At 29.2% G+C, this 15,808-nt stretch overlaps 5 protein-coding genes across 9 annotated transcripts; 3 read left to right on the forward strand and 2 right to left on the reverse strand.

The window, feature by feature from the left end:
• Positions 1-225: 225 nt before the first annotated feature.
• On the forward strand, positions 226-5,217 carry LOC124949520 (WD repeat-containing protein 37). Of its 3 annotated transcripts, none has more exons than XM_047494726.1 (6): positions 226-612; positions 959-1,284; positions 1,695-1,820; positions 1,916-2,678; positions 2,755-3,001; positions 3,206-5,217. In XM_047494726.1, the coding sequence occupies exons 2-6, from the start codon at positions 1,008-1,010 to the stop codon at positions 3,329-3,331; spliced, it is 1,539 nt and encodes a 512-aa protein (XP_047350682.1). In that variant the 5' UTR covers positions 226-612; positions 959-1,007; the 3' UTR covers positions 3,332-5,217. The 3 variants fall into 3 exon arrangements, with proteins under 3 accessions (XP_047350682.1, XP_047350683.1, XP_047350684.1); XM_047494728.1 differs by lacking the exon at positions 226-612 and adding an exon at positions 1,367-1,449 and having other exon boundaries at positions 1,143-1,284; XM_047494727.1 differs by having other exon boundaries at positions 226-1,284.
• On the reverse strand, positions 3,081-8,159 carry LOC124949523 (protein ARV1). Its single transcript, XM_047494732.1, has 5 exons — positions 7,566-8,159; positions 6,898-7,019; positions 4,244-4,337; positions 3,672-4,185; positions 3,081-3,480 (listed from the first exon to the last, which is right to left on the reverse strand). The coding sequence occupies exons 3-5, from the start codon at positions 4,325-4,327 to the stop codon at positions 3,380-3,382; spliced, it is 699 nt and encodes a 232-aa protein (XP_047350688.1). The 5' UTR covers positions 4,328-4,337; positions 6,898-7,019; positions 7,566-8,159; the 3' UTR covers positions 3,081-3,379.
• On the forward strand, positions 5,463-8,151 carry LOC124949521 (aldo-keto reductase family 1 member A1). Its single transcript, XM_047494729.1, has 4 exons — positions 5,463-5,731; positions 6,017-6,184; positions 6,417-6,770; positions 6,852-8,151. Exons 1-4 carry the CDS (start codon positions 5,660-5,662, stop codon positions 7,224-7,226), a joined length of 969 nt encoding a protein of 322 aa, XP_047350685.1. The 5' UTR covers positions 5,463-5,659; the 3' UTR covers positions 7,227-8,151.
• A 24-nt stretch (positions 8,160-8,183) lies between the features above and the next one.
• LOC124949527 (adenylosuccinate synthetase) lies at positions 8,184-12,364 on the reverse strand. Of its 2 annotated transcripts, XM_047494738.1 has the most exons (6): positions 12,003-12,364; positions 10,374-10,476; positions 9,583-9,946; positions 9,104-9,496; positions 8,734-8,990; positions 8,184-8,658 (listed from the first exon to the last, which is right to left on the reverse strand). In XM_047494738.1, the coding sequence occupies exons 1-6, from the start codon at positions 12,207-12,209 to the stop codon at positions 8,609-8,611; spliced, it is 1,374 nt and encodes a 457-aa protein (XP_047350694.1). In that variant the 5' UTR covers positions 12,210-12,364; the 3' UTR covers positions 8,184-8,608. The 2 variants fall into 2 exon arrangements, with proteins under 2 accessions (XP_047350694.1, XP_047350695.1); XM_047494739.1 differs by lacking the exon at positions 10,374-10,476 and having other exon boundaries at positions 12,003-12,140.
• LOC124949528 (homeobox protein engrailed-2-B) lies at positions 11,135-15,718 on the forward strand. 2 transcript variants are annotated; one of them, XM_047494741.1, is made up of 3 exons: positions 11,135-13,856; positions 14,014-14,916; positions 15,375-15,718. In XM_047494741.1, the coding sequence occupies exons 2-3, from the start codon at positions 14,314-14,316 to the stop codon at positions 15,444-15,446; spliced, it is 675 nt and encodes a 224-aa protein (XP_047350697.1). In that variant the 5' UTR covers positions 11,135-13,856; positions 14,014-14,313; the 3' UTR covers positions 15,447-15,718. The 2 variants fall into 2 exon arrangements, with proteins under 2 accessions (XP_047350697.1, XP_047350696.1); XM_047494740.1 differs by having other exon boundaries at positions 11,135-14,916.
• The last annotated feature ends 90 nt before the right edge of the window (positions 15,719-15,808 follow it).

Below are 15,808 nucleotides of genomic sequence, written 5' to 3' on the forward strand. Positions count from 1 at the left end.
GTCCAATTTCGCGCGAATATATGATCTATTCGCTCACAATATTAAGCGCATATTTAAATCAAAAAATTGGCCTGAATAAATTAATCGATAAACATTTAATCAAAATGTCATTTCTTTAAAAGTTAACAAAAAATTTTAAGTCATAAAAGAAAAAGAAACATTTTTAACAAAACTTTTAATATGCGCATGCGTAATGATGTTAAAGCTCGTATCAGTCAATTCATTCAACTCGTGCCCATCTGTATAGAGTTTGAATTACTGATACAAGCAGTGTTAAAAGCAATGCTGCCATTTCTACCAGTCATTAAAAATGAATTTCCCTTTCGTAAATGTATCGTCGGCTTGTAATTTAACCATATTATTGTATATATATTTATACGAATACGTGTTTCTTTGAATCAGTAATATACAGGAAAAAAATGGCAACCGGTTAAATTGTGTTTATGATACAGAGATTTTTGCAATTTCTCTCGTGTATTCTATCTACTCTAGCTTGAATCAATGATTTTTCAAGGATATACCTGCAAAAGGTTCTTTAGTTGGAGAAACTCACTCAATGTTTAGTGGGCTTTGACTTTGAGATACAAATATTTAATTGTATTAGACCGTGGCGTAAGTGACAATCAAAATTAAAGCCACAGTCAAACACACCTCATTCTCATAGCATGAATTCAATTACATGTATTGTGTGTAGTTGTTATGTCTCAATCGTGAGATATGTTAATGCCTATGAAAATTTTACTGAGCAAAATCAAAATTTTATTGAAGCTTGTTATCTATCCAAGAATTTCCTTTATTAAACGCTGTACATATCCAATCTAAATAATTTTTATGTTGTGTGTATATGCACATTTCACAAATGACGAATAACTAGTTTGATTTATTCTACATGCTATACATGTACAGAATTTAAAAAAGGTTTTATAGAAAGAAAGAAAAAAATAACTTATTCTTTTAGAATAAACAATTTGCACAATCTATTTTGCATTAACATTAATCTGTGAACCATGCCTGGAGAACCATCCGTAACAAGCGCTAACAAAGCAAGCGGAAAAACGAAAAGAATCTCAATACCTCGTGTACAAAGCAGCACAGATACAGAATTGCAGTCACAACAGAGTCAAAGTGGCTCTACACCATTACAGCCTGTAGCACTGCACTATGTAAGCTTTCGATCAGATATCGAGGAAAGTCCTATACCACCCACATTGCGTTGTCGATTATTTGACCTATTTCAACAAATTGAAAAAGAATTTGAGATGCTCTGCACAGAAAATCTTGGATGTAAGGTTTCACAGCATCTTAGATTTAATCTTATCTGTTGGGTTGCGCTGGAATTATTATAAATAATTAATATATTTCACAGAAAAATCAGGAGTATATCAATATTGTAATGTGTATCGCACTGCACTTTTGGTGTTCGCATTATGGGGAATCTTACTATTGAAGGCATGGATGTAAAACAGTATTTATATAAATTTGTATTAGAAAAATATTGGAAACAAAACTATTAACCAGTTAGTAGATCGTAGTTTTCTGTGCACAATTTGTATTGTAATTAGTTTATTCAGTAGAAGTAAATATATAATTGTTAAGTTTTAATGAACTAAGTATATATATATACTCAGTGCAATCCAATAGAAAATACTGTTTGATTTGTAAGATATATTTAAAAATTAAAAATTTTAAAACAGTACAGGAGAAAATAGATATATTGAATGATCGTCTGGAAAGGGAATGCTATGGATCTGGAGAACGCAGCCTACCTCCAGGGGACATTCCAGACTACCCAGATACAAAAGCACTTTCAAAACAAAAATGTAAAAAATTTATTTATTATGCTTATTTGTATAGAACTAAAGTAGTATAACTGCTATTTAATGTCCCTAATTAATATTCAATTGAATCATTGCAGCTATGGTTGGCTCATCTGCCCAGAAAATAAAGACTTCACACAAACTCAAAGCTCAAACTAGTAAAATTGTATCAAGTTTTAAGAATCCAACTATGTCCTGTACTATGCAAAGAGAATATGTTGGTCATAGAGATGGTGTATGGGAAGTTTCAGTAGGTAGATTGGGTCAACCAATTATAGCAACTGCATCTGCAGATCATACAGCACGAGTTTGGGCATCAGATTCTGGACGCTGTTTATTACAATATATAGGTCATAATGGTTCTGTAAATTCTGTTAGATTTCATCCAACTAGGGATCTTGCTTTGACAGCAAGCGGAGATGGTTCTGCTCATGTATGGCAAGCAGCAGTTGATTGGGATTTGCCTAAAAGAGTACCATCTATGGAAGAGCTTCCAACAATGGGTGCAGAAAGAACAGCTGCAAGCAGCATTATTAGTAACAATGAGGAACAAGAAGAACCTCCTACTTTACGAACTCCAATACGAGAACTATTAGGTCATACGGGTGTTATCATGGCAGCAGATTGGTTACCTGGTGCTGAACAAATCGTTACAGCATCATGGGATAGAACTGCAAACTTATATGATGCAGAAACTGGAGAAATAATTCATACTCTCTGTGGACATGATCAAGAACTATCACATGTATCCACTCATTACATGCAAAGATTATGTGTCACATCAAGTCGGGATAGTACATTTCGTTTGTGGGATTTTAGAGAACCTATACATTCCGTATCTGTTTTTCAAGGTCACACAGAGTAAGTGCAAAATTTAATTTTTCATAAGATTACTTATCTATATCTAGTATTTTATCAATGTATATTTCTGATATAGAACAGTAACTTCAGCAGTTTTTACACGAGAGGATAAAATAGTCTCAGGGTCTGACGATAGAAGTGTCAAAGTATGGGAATTACGTAATATAAGAAGTCCTTTAGCAACAATTCGTGGTGATAGCGCTGCTAACAGATTGGCTGTTTCAAGTACAGGAATTGTAGCTATACCGCATGACAATAGACAAATACGTCTTTTTGATTTAAGTGGACAACGTTTGGCAAGATTGCCTAGAACTAGTAGACAGGTAAATATTAAAATAATTTTGAACAAATATGATGTAGCCATAAAAAATAGCTATAAAAAAATTCAATAATATTCGATAATTATATATCATTTCCATTTATATTTTTAAATATTGTAAAATTATACAACATAGAAAATTACAAATTTTTTTAAAAACAAATGTATCATAAAATGTAATAATATACTATTAAAATTATTATTTTAGGGACATCGCAGAATGGTCTGTTCTGTAGCATGGGCAGAAGATAGTAGTAGTATTTGTAATTTGTTTTCTTGTGGATTTGATAGATTAGTAGTAGGATGGAGTATTCTTCCTGTTAAGGATGCCTGAGCATCAAAATCCGTTATTAGATCAATCCTTACATTAGAATAATGTTGATCACAAAGGCAATATAGAAACAAAATTAGAAATGTAATCGCAAACCAAAAATCCAGTGATCAATCCAATCAAAGATCCACTTTTCCCAGTCTTACAGACAACTGTAATGAATAATTATATTAAGCAGAAGAATACTGGTACATAATGTATAATATCAGCTATAATTTAAAATGAATCAATAAATGATGGACTTATTGATAAATTTATGTATAGATTAAATGTGAAAACTTTCTGGTCATTACAGTGCAATGTAATACGTTATCTATCATTTTTGATAAACGTATACATTTACCTGAATACGCTGTCATAAGGCATAAAACTGTATAGCCCTGAACAAATATGTAATGTAGATCTAATCCTATAGGTTCCCATACGATAGATAATAATCCAAACAACTTTGAACATCCTCCCACAATAAGTGCTCTAGTTAGATCTTTGGCATTATATTTGTGTGGCCTTTTTCTGCTAAGCAACCAACGTAATTCAGTTACAATAATTACAGTAGCAATAAATACTGTCAATGTAATGGCAGTTTGTAATAGCAGAATATAAAAATTACAGTCTCCTTGAAATACATCTCTATTGCCTATATCTATATTGGTTTTTTGACTATTAATAGATTCACAAAAAGACCAAGCTCTGAAGGCTTCAGCCAACCATAACATTACCATTAACTTCCAATATGATTTAAAATTACTATTATATAAAAGGTGCTGATAGGCTTGTTTCTCTAATAAAATAAGATCAACGAATACAATAACAGGATCATATTCGATGTATTTGTCAGCTAATAATCCACATTTGACCTGCAATAAAACATTGAATAAAAAAATTGTGTAAAGAAAAATGAATATACGAACTTACGCATTTCAAAACTTTAAGCACACTTGGACAATATCGTCTATAAAGTTCCTCTGTTTCAGTTCCACAATTTATACAGATATACATGAGATAAAATCTGCAAATACATAAAAATTTTTAGATAAACTATAAAAGATTTTTTTCAATTGCATTTATTTTTCTGTAATTCAAAAATGAGATTAATTGGGACATCAGTTTCATATGATTGTTCTACTTTTTTTGTATTTGATAGTTCTATATTTCCTACACGGAAAAAAAAATAAATATCTATACGTAAAATATTTACATAAGTATCTATACAACGAACTTGAATATATAATATTGAATATAATTAAAATAAAACATTTCAAAATTACATTTAAAAAGAGAGAAATGATTTAATTTTTTATATATAGGATGAGTCATTTAATAGAATAAAATGTTACAAAACTGTTTTTACATTATTTTATTTAAAATATTTTCAATACGCGATAATATCTTTAGTTTATGCAAAATTATGAGAATACGTATAAAACCGATGATTCAGAACATACCGTTTTCTGACACATATTTCTATCAAGGTCAGAGAAAGTTCTTCCGTGTTTTTACTTATCATACTTACCATAGATAATGAAATTCTTTTAAATATACCGATTGATTCATATTAAAGAAATATTTGAAATTATAAAACTATCACACATATTTTAAATTATAGTTCAGTTATCTTATTAATCTTATCAAGATGCAACAATCTCTTATATAATATCTCCTACAGCATATCTCCTACGTAAGATCTTTTACGATAAATCTCGTGATAAACGATATTTATGAAATATAATAAATATTTAGTGCAATAAATGTAACATTTAATATAAATGATTGTAAAGATATAGAAATAACTTAAATGCAGAGTAGAATGGATATGGTGAAAGTGAAATGGATAAAGTTGTTGTTTATGTAATAATATGAAAATGAAATAAAAATTTTAAATAATTTAATAATATGAAATATACGTTAATCCATTCGCTACCATACCGCGAAGGAGAAAATTCTATCGCAAGCCGTTTTTTCATCGAATTTTTGTATAATTTAAATACAAATAAATTATATATAATTTATAAATTTCTTCTAATTTTATTTTTTTTATTTTATCATATCAATATATATTTAAAATAAATATTGTATATAAATAAGCATTATACATAGCGATAAATATTAAGCAGATACATTAGCCTTGACTAAACATACAAGGACATTACTGGATTGAAAGTAAAACGTAGTGTAAATTAACTCGTGGTGGGGTAGTTAAAAGGAAATATCAGTTTCAAATTGAACAGTACAGATATTGTTTTCTCCAAAGACGGTGTTAAGCCAATTTACTTCTGTTATCCAAATAAGATATTGTATTTTACAATATATTTATAACTTTACGATATAAACATGGTGATAAAAAAATTCATATCTTTACCAACTGGACAGCAAATGCCAATATTGGGATTTGGTACCTGGCAGGTAAGATTATGAATTGGTAATTCATTTGAAATATTAAAAAACGTTTTATCATATCCTATTTTTAAAATTATATAAAAGAATTATTTTTCAAAAATAAATACATTTAATTTTTTAATTTTTTATACTTGTTATTATAAAAAAATAATTCTTAAATAAATCAAGTCCAGATATCGAAATATTTCTAAATAAAACATATGACAGATCACTTTTATAATCATCAGCTCATATATACATAAATAATTATTTGTTTATATTTCATCGTATTAATATAATGTAAAATAAAAGGCCAGTGAAGATGAAATAGAAACGGCATTAGATATAGCTCTTGAAGCAGGCTATAGACATATTGATACTGCTACAGTATATTTGAATGAAAAAGCCATTGGTAAGGTTCTAAAAAAATGGATAGACTCTGGCAAAATTCAACGATCTGAACTTTTTATTGTGACAAAGGTGAGAATTCCACTTATATCATAAAATAATTATTTTTTTTTTTTGATAACTTACTAAAATTATCATTAAATATGTTAACATATTTCTAATGTATAACACATATAAAATAACTTTGTTTTTACTAGATAAGACAAAATGTAGGGTCATTGTCAAAGATAGATTTCTATGTGATTTTCTAATATTGAATCCAAATATTATATACAATAATGATAAATATTATAATAAATTTTAGTTACCAACAATTGGTAATCGTCCAGGAGGTGTTGAAAAATGGATAAAGAAATCTCTAGCAAATTTACAACTAGATTATATAGATCTTTACTTGATACATGTGCCATTTACACTTGAAGAAGTTGGAGAGGTATTTCATCCAATAAATGAGAAAGGAGAAGTTAAGTTTGATGCTTGTACAGATCATGTGAAAATTTGGAAGGAGATGGAAGAACAAGTTAAACAAGGACGAACAAAAGCTATAGGTCTTTCGAATTTTAATGAAACTCAAATAAATAAGATTTTATCGATTGCATCTTTACCAATCTCTAATTTACAAATAGAGTTACATGTATACTTCCAACAACTTGAACTGGTAAGTATGGTAATATCTTATAAAGTAATATTTTATATATGGACTTAAAAAAATAATGGAAAAAAAAACCATGCATTATAGGTTGAATTTTGTAAAAGTAATAATATTTGTGTGACTGCATATTCACCTTTGGGTTCTCGAGGATTGGTGAAATTATTGGAAAAGACGGATGTCCTTCCTGATTTATTAGCCAATCCTGTTGTTATAAAGATCGCACAGAAACATAATAAGTCTCCAGCTCAAATTTTGCTAAAACATATTCTTCATAAAGACATTGTAGCAATTCCAAAAAGTACAAATGCACAAAGAATCAAAGAAAATATACAATTATTTGATTGGCAGCTTGAAGACAAAGACATAAATGAATTGAATGCTCTAAACGTAGGAAAATCTGCACGTATATGTGATTTTAGTTTCTTTAAAGGTATTCAAAAACATCCTGAATATCCGTTTTAAAAACTTTAAACTCATAATCATATTATTATTTCAATATGATCGTATAAAAGCACGATATATAATATTTAATATTGAGATATAAATTTTATACTATTATAAGTGAATTGAATTTGTTAAGTGTGGTTATCAAAAAATTAAAATTACAATAAAAATATTAAAATAAGTTCTGATTATCCATAGTATTTTCTTTTTTTATATCATTTCCACACATTATCACATTTTTTATCTATTTTTACAATTTATACAAATAGACCTGAATTAATAAAATGATGATTCTAACGTATTAAGTGACTAAATAATCAATATATATTCCTTATAATTCATTTAAATTATACATACCATTATTAAAATATTATACGATAAAAAAAGACGTACTAATGGACATTTAAAATAGTATTAATCGAAACATTTATTTGTGGTTATGTTTTATATTTGGTACTTTAGATGTTTCTTGAATTCCCGAATGAGGTCGCTTTATAACGATTAAACAATTTATCGCAAGGCTTTTGGAATTTTTATGATTCAGACCCATTTTTAAAGACAATCATTTTTCGCAATCCATTCTTAACGATCTCTCCTTAATAAGTATAAACTATTTTCTTTTTTTAATATTTAACGAGATCTACACTTCGGAAATATCTGCTTTATCTTATCGAAATAATAACTTAGACATTAAAGTTATTTCTAATATAGAAATATTTTTCAATTTTAAATCAATTTACCACGCGCACATCAGAATACAGTGATATATTTGAGTTTACATTGAAAAATAAGCTGCCACTCCATTTACCAGTTCTATTTTCTGACTTAAATATTAAAAGATACAGTGAAAAAATAAATGTTAACAATACCATGTTTTTTCATTGAATATATGGCACTGGTTAATTTTAATTCATTCAACCATAATATTGCGAGCAATTAATATTAATGATAGTAATATATATATGTGTGTATTATTGTACATTAATTATCAATATAATTATCTAATTTGAATTGTTAACTATAATTTGTTTAAAAAATAGGTTCAATGATACAGGCTTTTATATAAATTATATAGACAATAGATATTATTAAATATTTGTACAATAAGTTATTCTCTTTGAACAGACGAAAACAACAAGAAGTTTTTCGACGATAGTCGGGCTCAGATAATAGACACTGACTACACAAATGACTAAATGTTAACACTGTATCATAATCACAATACAAGTATCTAATTGCTTAAATCCAAAGATAATACTACTTCTGCTGAAAGCTTTTTTGTTTCAACTTCTCGTAGTGTGCGTGCATCAGCTCTGAACCGGAAATGTTACACATAAAATTAGAATTAATAATACACTACATATGGTGCGTTTAAGTAACACAATACAAATCCTACAACGTCAAAGGGTAATTACGCTTTCTCGACCAGCACCAACGCCAATCCATTTTACTAAAAAAAATAATATGTTATAATAAGATTTATTAATGTTTCATCTTAACAGATCATAGTAGATGTTATATTTACCAGGTATATCCAAATATTGTTCTATGAATTGAATGTATTTTCGTGCATTATGCGGTAGCTTATCTATGGAACGCACACCTTCAGTCAAAGATAGCCATCCATCTACTTTCTCATATATAGCTTCAACTTTTCCTAATTCTGCTGTTGTACTTGGGAAATAATCTATTTCTTTTCCATTTATACGATACCCAACGCACACTTTCAATTCAGGTAATGTATCAAGGATATCTAATTTCGTTAAACATATAGAGGTATATCTGTAATAACAATTAATGAATTAAATACTCGAATCAAGATTAATTTACATACTATTTTTTATATTTTAATAAAATATATTGAGATATTTTTAGGAAAAATATAAACAACTTACCCATTAACCATTGATGTATATTTAAGCAATGTTAAATCAAGCCACCCACATCTTCTCTTCCTTTTTGTAGTTACTCCAAATTCATGACCTCTATTTTGAAGTAATTCTCCTGTTGCATCTAACAGTTCTGTCGGGAAGGGACCATCTCCAACTCTTGTAGTGTATGCTTTTACCACACCAATAATTTCACCTATTGTATTAGGTGGTAAACCAAGACCTGTGCAAACTCCACCTATACTGCAATTTGAGCTTGTCACGTACGGATATGTTCCAAAATCAATATCCAGCATAGCAGCATTAGCACCTTCTACCAGCACCTTTTTATTTTCTTTTAAAGCCTGATGTAAGTATTGAACAGTTTCTTTTACAAGTGGCCTTACACGTTCAGCATAGCTATAAATAAATTTTAAAATTATTATTTTAAATTTTCATTTTTATTTTTATGAAAGTAACAAAGAAATCTTGATATTTATATTTACTCTTTATAACGCTCTAACTCTGCTTTTGTATCCACTTGTAATGCAGGAAACATTTTTTGGTATGAAAGTACTAGTGCATTGAACTTTTCAGTAAATATGTCAAAATCTCCCAAAAGATCTCCAATTCTAATTCCATTTCTTGTAGCTTTGCTGGAATAGGTTGGTCCTATACCTTTTTTTGTAGTTCCTAAAGACTGAGTTCCCTTTTCTAATTCTTGTAATCCATCCACCTGTTGATGTAAATCAAATACCAGATGTGCTCGATCAGATATAATGAGTTTATCTTTCCAATCTTTAAGTCCCTTGGTTTCATTTTTTGCTAATTCTTCAAAGAGACCTGGGAGGTGAACAACTACACCATTTCCTGTGAACAAAGTGGGAACATTTGTAATGAAATATCATGTTTTCTAAAAATATATGTATATATATGCATATAAATGACAAGAACATAAGTAATAAATTATATTAATTTTATTGATCGATGAAATTTATAAGAAGACAAAGAGAAAAAAATTATTATACATATATGTTTACTTCGTAAAATAAACAAGTAGAACAGTGTTCTAATTTCCTGCTTTCAAAAGATCATTTTATCTTATTACCATTGATTTCTTTGAATGGTTTAATTTTGGTTAATTTTATATGAATACCTAAACGTTGTATATTAAGCATTTTTGCATCTGTAGATTTTTATTTATTGTGGATTTAGCACAGTGGTCAGTGTATTAGATGATTGTTTTTTGGAGCACGAACCAGTCTATTAACTTTATTTGTTGATTTGAAAATATTACCTATAACGGATTTGCATCTGGGATTGATTATTCCACTAGGCAGAAGGTGAAAGTCGAATTCGGCACCTTCTACAACTACAGTATGCCCTGCATTATTTCCTCCCTGTGAAATTATAGTAATATTTGAAGAGCCAGGGCCTTCCACCAGCCATGAAAGAATCAATATAATTTGTTTATCTCATATAAATAGAAAATTTTGCAATATGATGTTTTATATATGATAAATAAAAATTATCAAATGCCAAAGAGCTAAAGAAGACTTCTTTTCTGATTTAAATTTTGACAGTTTATCAATTCTATTCTACTAATGAAATACTAAAATGAAATTTTTAATTATTTATAATGGTAATCATCAGTTACATCTACTATTATACTGTTTCACTCTTTAATAATAAAATACATAGATTCTTTTATCTAAAAAAAAAATATATCATATCCTCTTCTACACTGATAATACATTTGAAAAACTAATTTTTCTATACTGCGTTACTTTTACAACGGTATATAAAACTAATAATATTTTATAATCTCATATTTTATTGTAATTTATAATCAAATAATTTATATAAAAAATAACATAGGTGTTAATTAACTATCTTAAGACAAAGATTTTTAAAAAATTTCTTATGGTATTGTGTTTTTACCTTAATTATTGTTGCATATATATATATATATAAAAAAAAAAAAAAAAAAAAATTAAAAAAAAGTAATACAGAAATTTAAAAAAAAATTATCTTACTTTTTTATTGTTTACTATAAGAATGTAATTAAATAATCTGTATTAATAATATATTTTATATCTAAGAATAATACTTAAAAAAAATTATATAAGATTAGTAAAAAACCAATTTAAAGAAACACTTGAACATCATAAACGATCTTTTAAAGTTTAATTTGACTAATAAATGACAATTATGTAATGCCAGGTGTTGAATATAAAAGAGGTTATATATTTGTAACCGAAACATCTAAGATCCATTGAACAAATGACGTTTTTGTCTAAAAATATAACTGCTAACGATCAAAGTTCGTATTTCATACGTGATAAATCAAATAATATAATGCAAATAATTAGAACTATAATATCACAAACGGAAGCTCATGAATGTGAAAGATAAGAAAGAAAAAAGAGAGAAAAAAGAAATAACTGTATAATATAATGAACGTAAATAGGAGATACGTTTTCGATAAAACAATGATAAAGAAAGAAATAAATAAATAAATAAATAAAAAAATTGGATACTTAAGAATAATTGAAAGATTAAAAAACAATCGTTCGAAATCCCGAGAATTTTCGAGAAAAAAGAAAGATAAGAGATAAAAAAGTAAATCTTCAACAAATGTTTTACTTCGAAGGTAGCGCAGGCAATGTAAATATATAGTTTGAACAAGTGTAAAATATTGAAAAAGAGGCGGCAAACGACAAACATGTGCGTACTAATGTTCACATTGATCAATCAAAAAAAGAAAGAGCAAAAGAGAAAAGAATAGATAGAGATAGAGATAGAGATAGAAAGAGAGAGAGAGGGGGGAGAGAAAGAGAGAGAGAGAGAGAGAAAAATAGGTAAAAAATAAAGAGAAAGAGATGTAAAGCAAATAAAAAAATGTCAAATTCAAGGAAATACGTACTTGACATCTACAAACGATGTCAGCATCTGTTGCCAGCATATCCACAACCTTTCCCTTGCCCTCATCACCCCATTGCGCGCCAAGGACTACCGTGACCTTGGAAACGAGCCCACTCGTGGAAGTTCTCTGTTTTTTCCTGGGTGAGGCCGGATTACCATCACCGTTAGTCTGTTGAACGGAGTGTTGCATCCTCGTGCAAGAAGACATTTTCGTATTAAAAATTCTTAATAAAAATTCGTTCGAGGACTCGAATGAAATGATGGAGTTAAAGCAGCAGACACAACGTACACTCGTCGAAAGTCTCAATCCGTTACAGTCTGAACCAGCTGACGACACACGATATAGATGAAATAATAGTTTCGCTGCGTGCCACACACGCGCGCGCGTATGCGCAGAGAACAATAACGTAACGAAAAAATAAATCGCCCAGCGACTAAGTTATAACGTTTAACCATTTTTATTTTTTTATACCTCATCTATCTACGGACATATGTATGCATAGCGACTTTTAACTGTCGATGATGTTAACTCACGTGATATCATATGATGTATATTATATATATCACACATATATGTGTATATGTATGTTATGCTTTATATATGCGATGCGTATAATGTTGGAACGACTTAATAAGTATAATTATTAGAAGAAATTTAATAAAAGTTTATTATAATAAAATTATAATAATACTTAGAAAAATTTTAAGAATTTCTTTATACTTTGAATAAAATAATTTTATTATCGTAGAACGTACAATAAAGTTTCCGATTTTTTATAATAATCGTTAAATGAGGAAATCTAATAGTAAAATTGCGTTTTCAATTGAAAGTAAGTTGATTACCTCGGATTTGTCATTGATCGATCAACTGTAACAAAATCGTCTCTTTGGAATTTATTATAAATAGAACATTTCGCTTTTTTTTTTTTTTTTTTTTTGTAAAATTAACTCATGGCTGTAAACATATGACTAGTTATTAACTACATGTACAAGTCTATCTTTTAATGATATCCTTCACCCCCTCTTGGCGTCACTACTTCTCTTCTCGAGTTCAAATCGGCGCGCGTCTTTCCAACGATCGTGTGATATTAAATTTTGACTCAAGGATTTCTAACAATGCGACATCTCTTGCTTCGAGAAATTTTAAAGTCAACGTAAATTCTATACATATGTAACTCGAATGTATACGATAAGTGTCCTAATATTGCGTAAGCTGCAATTAGCTTACAATGATAAAAAAAAAACTAAGGATATTACTTATTCGAAGTATAATTCTTTGATGCCATTTTTACAATATCGATAGGTTAAATGATCATAAAAGATTGATTGTTCAATAAATATATATCCATCGATTTTATTGATTCCCGTAAATATAATCAAAATCGATTAATTCATCAACGTAATTCAATTGGTTTCGAAAAAGTTTGTCATCGTGTTTACAAATGTCATCCATATTCTTTTCTTTTTTTTTCCTTTTTTATACTATCTATTTAAAAATTATTACATATAAGCTTATTAATATTTACGTATGCACATTACTTATCGTTCCTATTCGTTATCGGGGAATAATTTAAATACATGAAATGTTTTTTTGTCTATCATAGTTTATGATAATCAATGAGATAAGAGCTTTGACGCGATGTAAAAAAAAGGGGAAAAAAAAAGAAAAAAGAAGAAGAAATGAAGTAAACAAATAGTTAGTTAAATATATCATTCGATGGAATGACATGTTATGTATGTAGTTCAGCCATCGTAGGTCGAAGAGGAAAGAAGCACGAAGTAGAGAGGTTCAATATTTACATCGACGAAATGGATCTATTACCGGATTACTCGACCCCCGTGGCTTTTTAATTATGTAAGCTCGAATAGATCGAGACATCTGCTACCCCATAGAAAAGCATTGCTTGCCGAAAGATCTCTCCCTTTCCCTTTTCCCCTCCTCCCTTCTTTTTTTCGAGTGATGTATACCGGGAGTATCAATTACATTGTTATTACCGTTGGTTGTTCCAAAGATGTGGTCGCAAGATAATGCACTGTTATAAGAGCATGCACATAAAAGAGGGGCAGGTACAGCGTTAAACCGCCACTACTACTGGAACTAATGCAAGAGAGTTCCCTTATGCGAGGAAAGCGATAGCCATCGGTTCTTGTGCAACTATGCGTCTAATTTGGATTTACTACAAAATGGATATTCCTTAGCGAAAAAAAAAGGTGGGGTGAGATCCATACGCTCACATGTATATATAAAGCAACGTAGGGCGAAGCCCTACAATATTTTCTTTACTAAGTCCGTGTTCTCTCTTTCTATCGGGATGAATTCGTTCCAGAGATCACGCTCCGAAAAGAGTGACTTTAGTATAGCACGAATTTTGTCTGAAGATAATGATAAGGACAACGTAATGTCGCGGAATTCGAACAATCGTGTTAATGTCGTTCATCAATTTTATCAAGGTCAAAACATAACTGAAACTATCGTTCATCGCGATATTACAAAAGTGTCGAATCTCGAGGACACGCGTTTTTTCAATTCAAAGCAATGTCAACGAAGGACAATCGATCAAGACTCATTAGACAAGATGATAAACGAAGAAGATGGTACAAATGAAATCCAGGAAACTGCGCAGTCGCGTTCGATCAATGCGTACGAAGATGGAAAACACGAGATCGACGCGTCTTACGGGGAAACTCAAAGAAATGAGCTTGCCTGGTTACAATACACGAGATATAGACCACCGAAATTACCTAGAAGAAGCTTAATAGGGAGAAGTGCTAAAAGACGTCCAGGAGTACATCCACGGATACCTTTCTCTTCATTTCAACTTCAAATTCTCGAGGAAAGATATAAAAAAAATGCTTATTTATCAAGGAGAGACGCGCTCGATATATCAATGTCATTGAGACTACCTCAAAGTAGAGTAAGTTACTAGAATATATATTTATTTTCTCTTTCTTTTTCTTTTTCGATAAATTTCGTATATCTTTATTTATAATCACATATTATATACAGTAGAATTTAGTGATATGTATTAAAAAAAAAAAAAAAACTGATCGTTACAATCGAATTAATGCGAATTAAAAATATATAAGTACAACATTCTCATGCATTACCGAGTTTATTAACGATACTACACCAAAAAATCTTTTCTCTCTTTTTTGTACGTATATTTCTTCCGGACAATCAATAAATTCTCACGTTAGCGTAACATTTTTGTTTTTCTATGTTTTACGTTTATACAATTTGTTATTAATCGTAGGAGCTATTTGTCAGTTATGTGTGTGTATGTGCGTACGTTTACACGTGTACGCACTTACACACACATGCAAATGTTTATTTTTATTTTTTCAAATGATTTCATATTTTATACATTTACAGGTGAAGATTTGGTTTCAAAATCGTCGTGCACGGGATAGACGGGAATCAAATAACGTTATAGCAGTTACGTAAGAGAAGATAAAAGTGATAAAATGCAATAATCATGATGGGACGAAGAAAATAGGAAAATAAAAATTAATTAATATATTCTTGTTTACATGAACGATCTAAATTGCATGGACAATAATGATCGCGCACATAAAAATTTGTAATATCATTACAAATAGAATTATTATGTCGAGGGTGTCGATTAATTTTATTAACTTCTTAATTTGAATTTTTTATTCAAATACCCGAAAGTATTTAAAAAAAGTATTTATTTAACATCACGTTAATACAAAACGAGAGATATAATGGTACATATATTCTTTAATTTTATTTTTTCTTGTTTATATTTAATTTCTGTATAAGTTTGTACCTGTATACTTTTTATT

Source organism: Vespa velutina, chromosome 5 (assembly GCF_912470025.1).
Source record: "Vespa velutina chromosome 5, iVesVel2.1, whole genome shotgun sequence".
In the NCBI taxonomy this organism is placed as follows: domain Eukaryota; kingdom Metazoa; phylum Arthropoda; class Insecta; order Hymenoptera; family Vespidae; genus Vespa; species Vespa velutina.

Excerpts from the sequence above, each read along its gene's own strand:
- LOC124949527 (XM_047494738.1), bottom strand. The coding sequence starts at position 12,209 with ATGTCTTCTTGCACGAGGATGCAACACTCCGTTCAACAGACTAACGGT. Across the intron at positions 9,947-10,373 it reads CAGATGCAAATCCGTTATAG|GAAATGGTGTAGTTGTTCAC; the intron begins GTAATATTTTCA and ends CTTTGTTCACAG. Across the intron at positions 9,497-9,582 it reads GAGTTAGAGCGTTATAAAGA|CTATGCTGAACGTGTAAGGC; the intron begins GTAAATATAAAT and ends ATTTATTTATAG.
- LOC124949521 (XM_047494729.1), top strand. The coding sequence starts at position 5,660 with ATGGTGATAAAAAAATTCATATCTTTACCAACTGGACAGCAAATGCCA. Across the intron at positions 6,185-6,416 it reads AACTTTTTATTGTGACAAAG|TTACCAACAATTGGTAATCG; the intron begins GTGAGAATTCCA and ends AATAAATTTTAG. Across the intron at positions 6,771-6,851 it reads ACTTCCAACAACTTGAACTG|GTTGAATTTTGTAAAAGTAA; the intron begins GTAAGTATGGTA and ends CATGCATTATAG.
- LOC124949528 (XM_047494740.1), top strand. The coding sequence starts at position 14,314 with ATGAATTCGTTCCAGAGATCACGCTCCGAAAAGAGTGACTTTAGTATA. Across the intron at positions 14,917-15,374 it reads TGAGACTACCTCAAAGTAGA|GTGAAGATTTGGTTTCAAAA; the intron begins GTAAGTTACTAG and ends ATACATTTACAG.
- LOC124949520 (XM_047494727.1), top strand. The coding sequence starts at position 1,008 with ATGCCTGGAGAACCATCCGTAACAAGCGCTAACAAAGCAAGCGGAAAA. Across the intron at positions 2,679-2,754 it reads GTTTTTCAAGGTCACACAGA|AACAGTAACTTCAGCAGTTT; the intron begins GTAAGTGCAAAA and ends TTTCTGATATAG. Across the intron at positions 3,002-3,205 it reads TGCCTAGAACTAGTAGACAG|GGACATCGCAGAATGGTCTG; the intron begins GTAAATATTAAA and ends TTATTATTTTAG.
- LOC124949523 (XM_047494732.1), bottom strand. The coding sequence starts at position 4,327 with ATGTATATCTGTATAAATTGTGGAACTGAAACAGAGGAACTTTATAGA. Across the intron at positions 4,186-4,243 it reads TGCTTAAAGTTTTGAAATGC|GTCAAATGTGGATTATTAGC; the intron begins GTAAGTTCGTAT and ends GTTTTATTGCAG. Across the intron at positions 3,481-3,671 it reads CCTTATGACAGCGTATTCAG|TTGTCTGTAAGACTGGGAAA; the intron begins GTAAATGTATAC and ends TATTCATTACAG.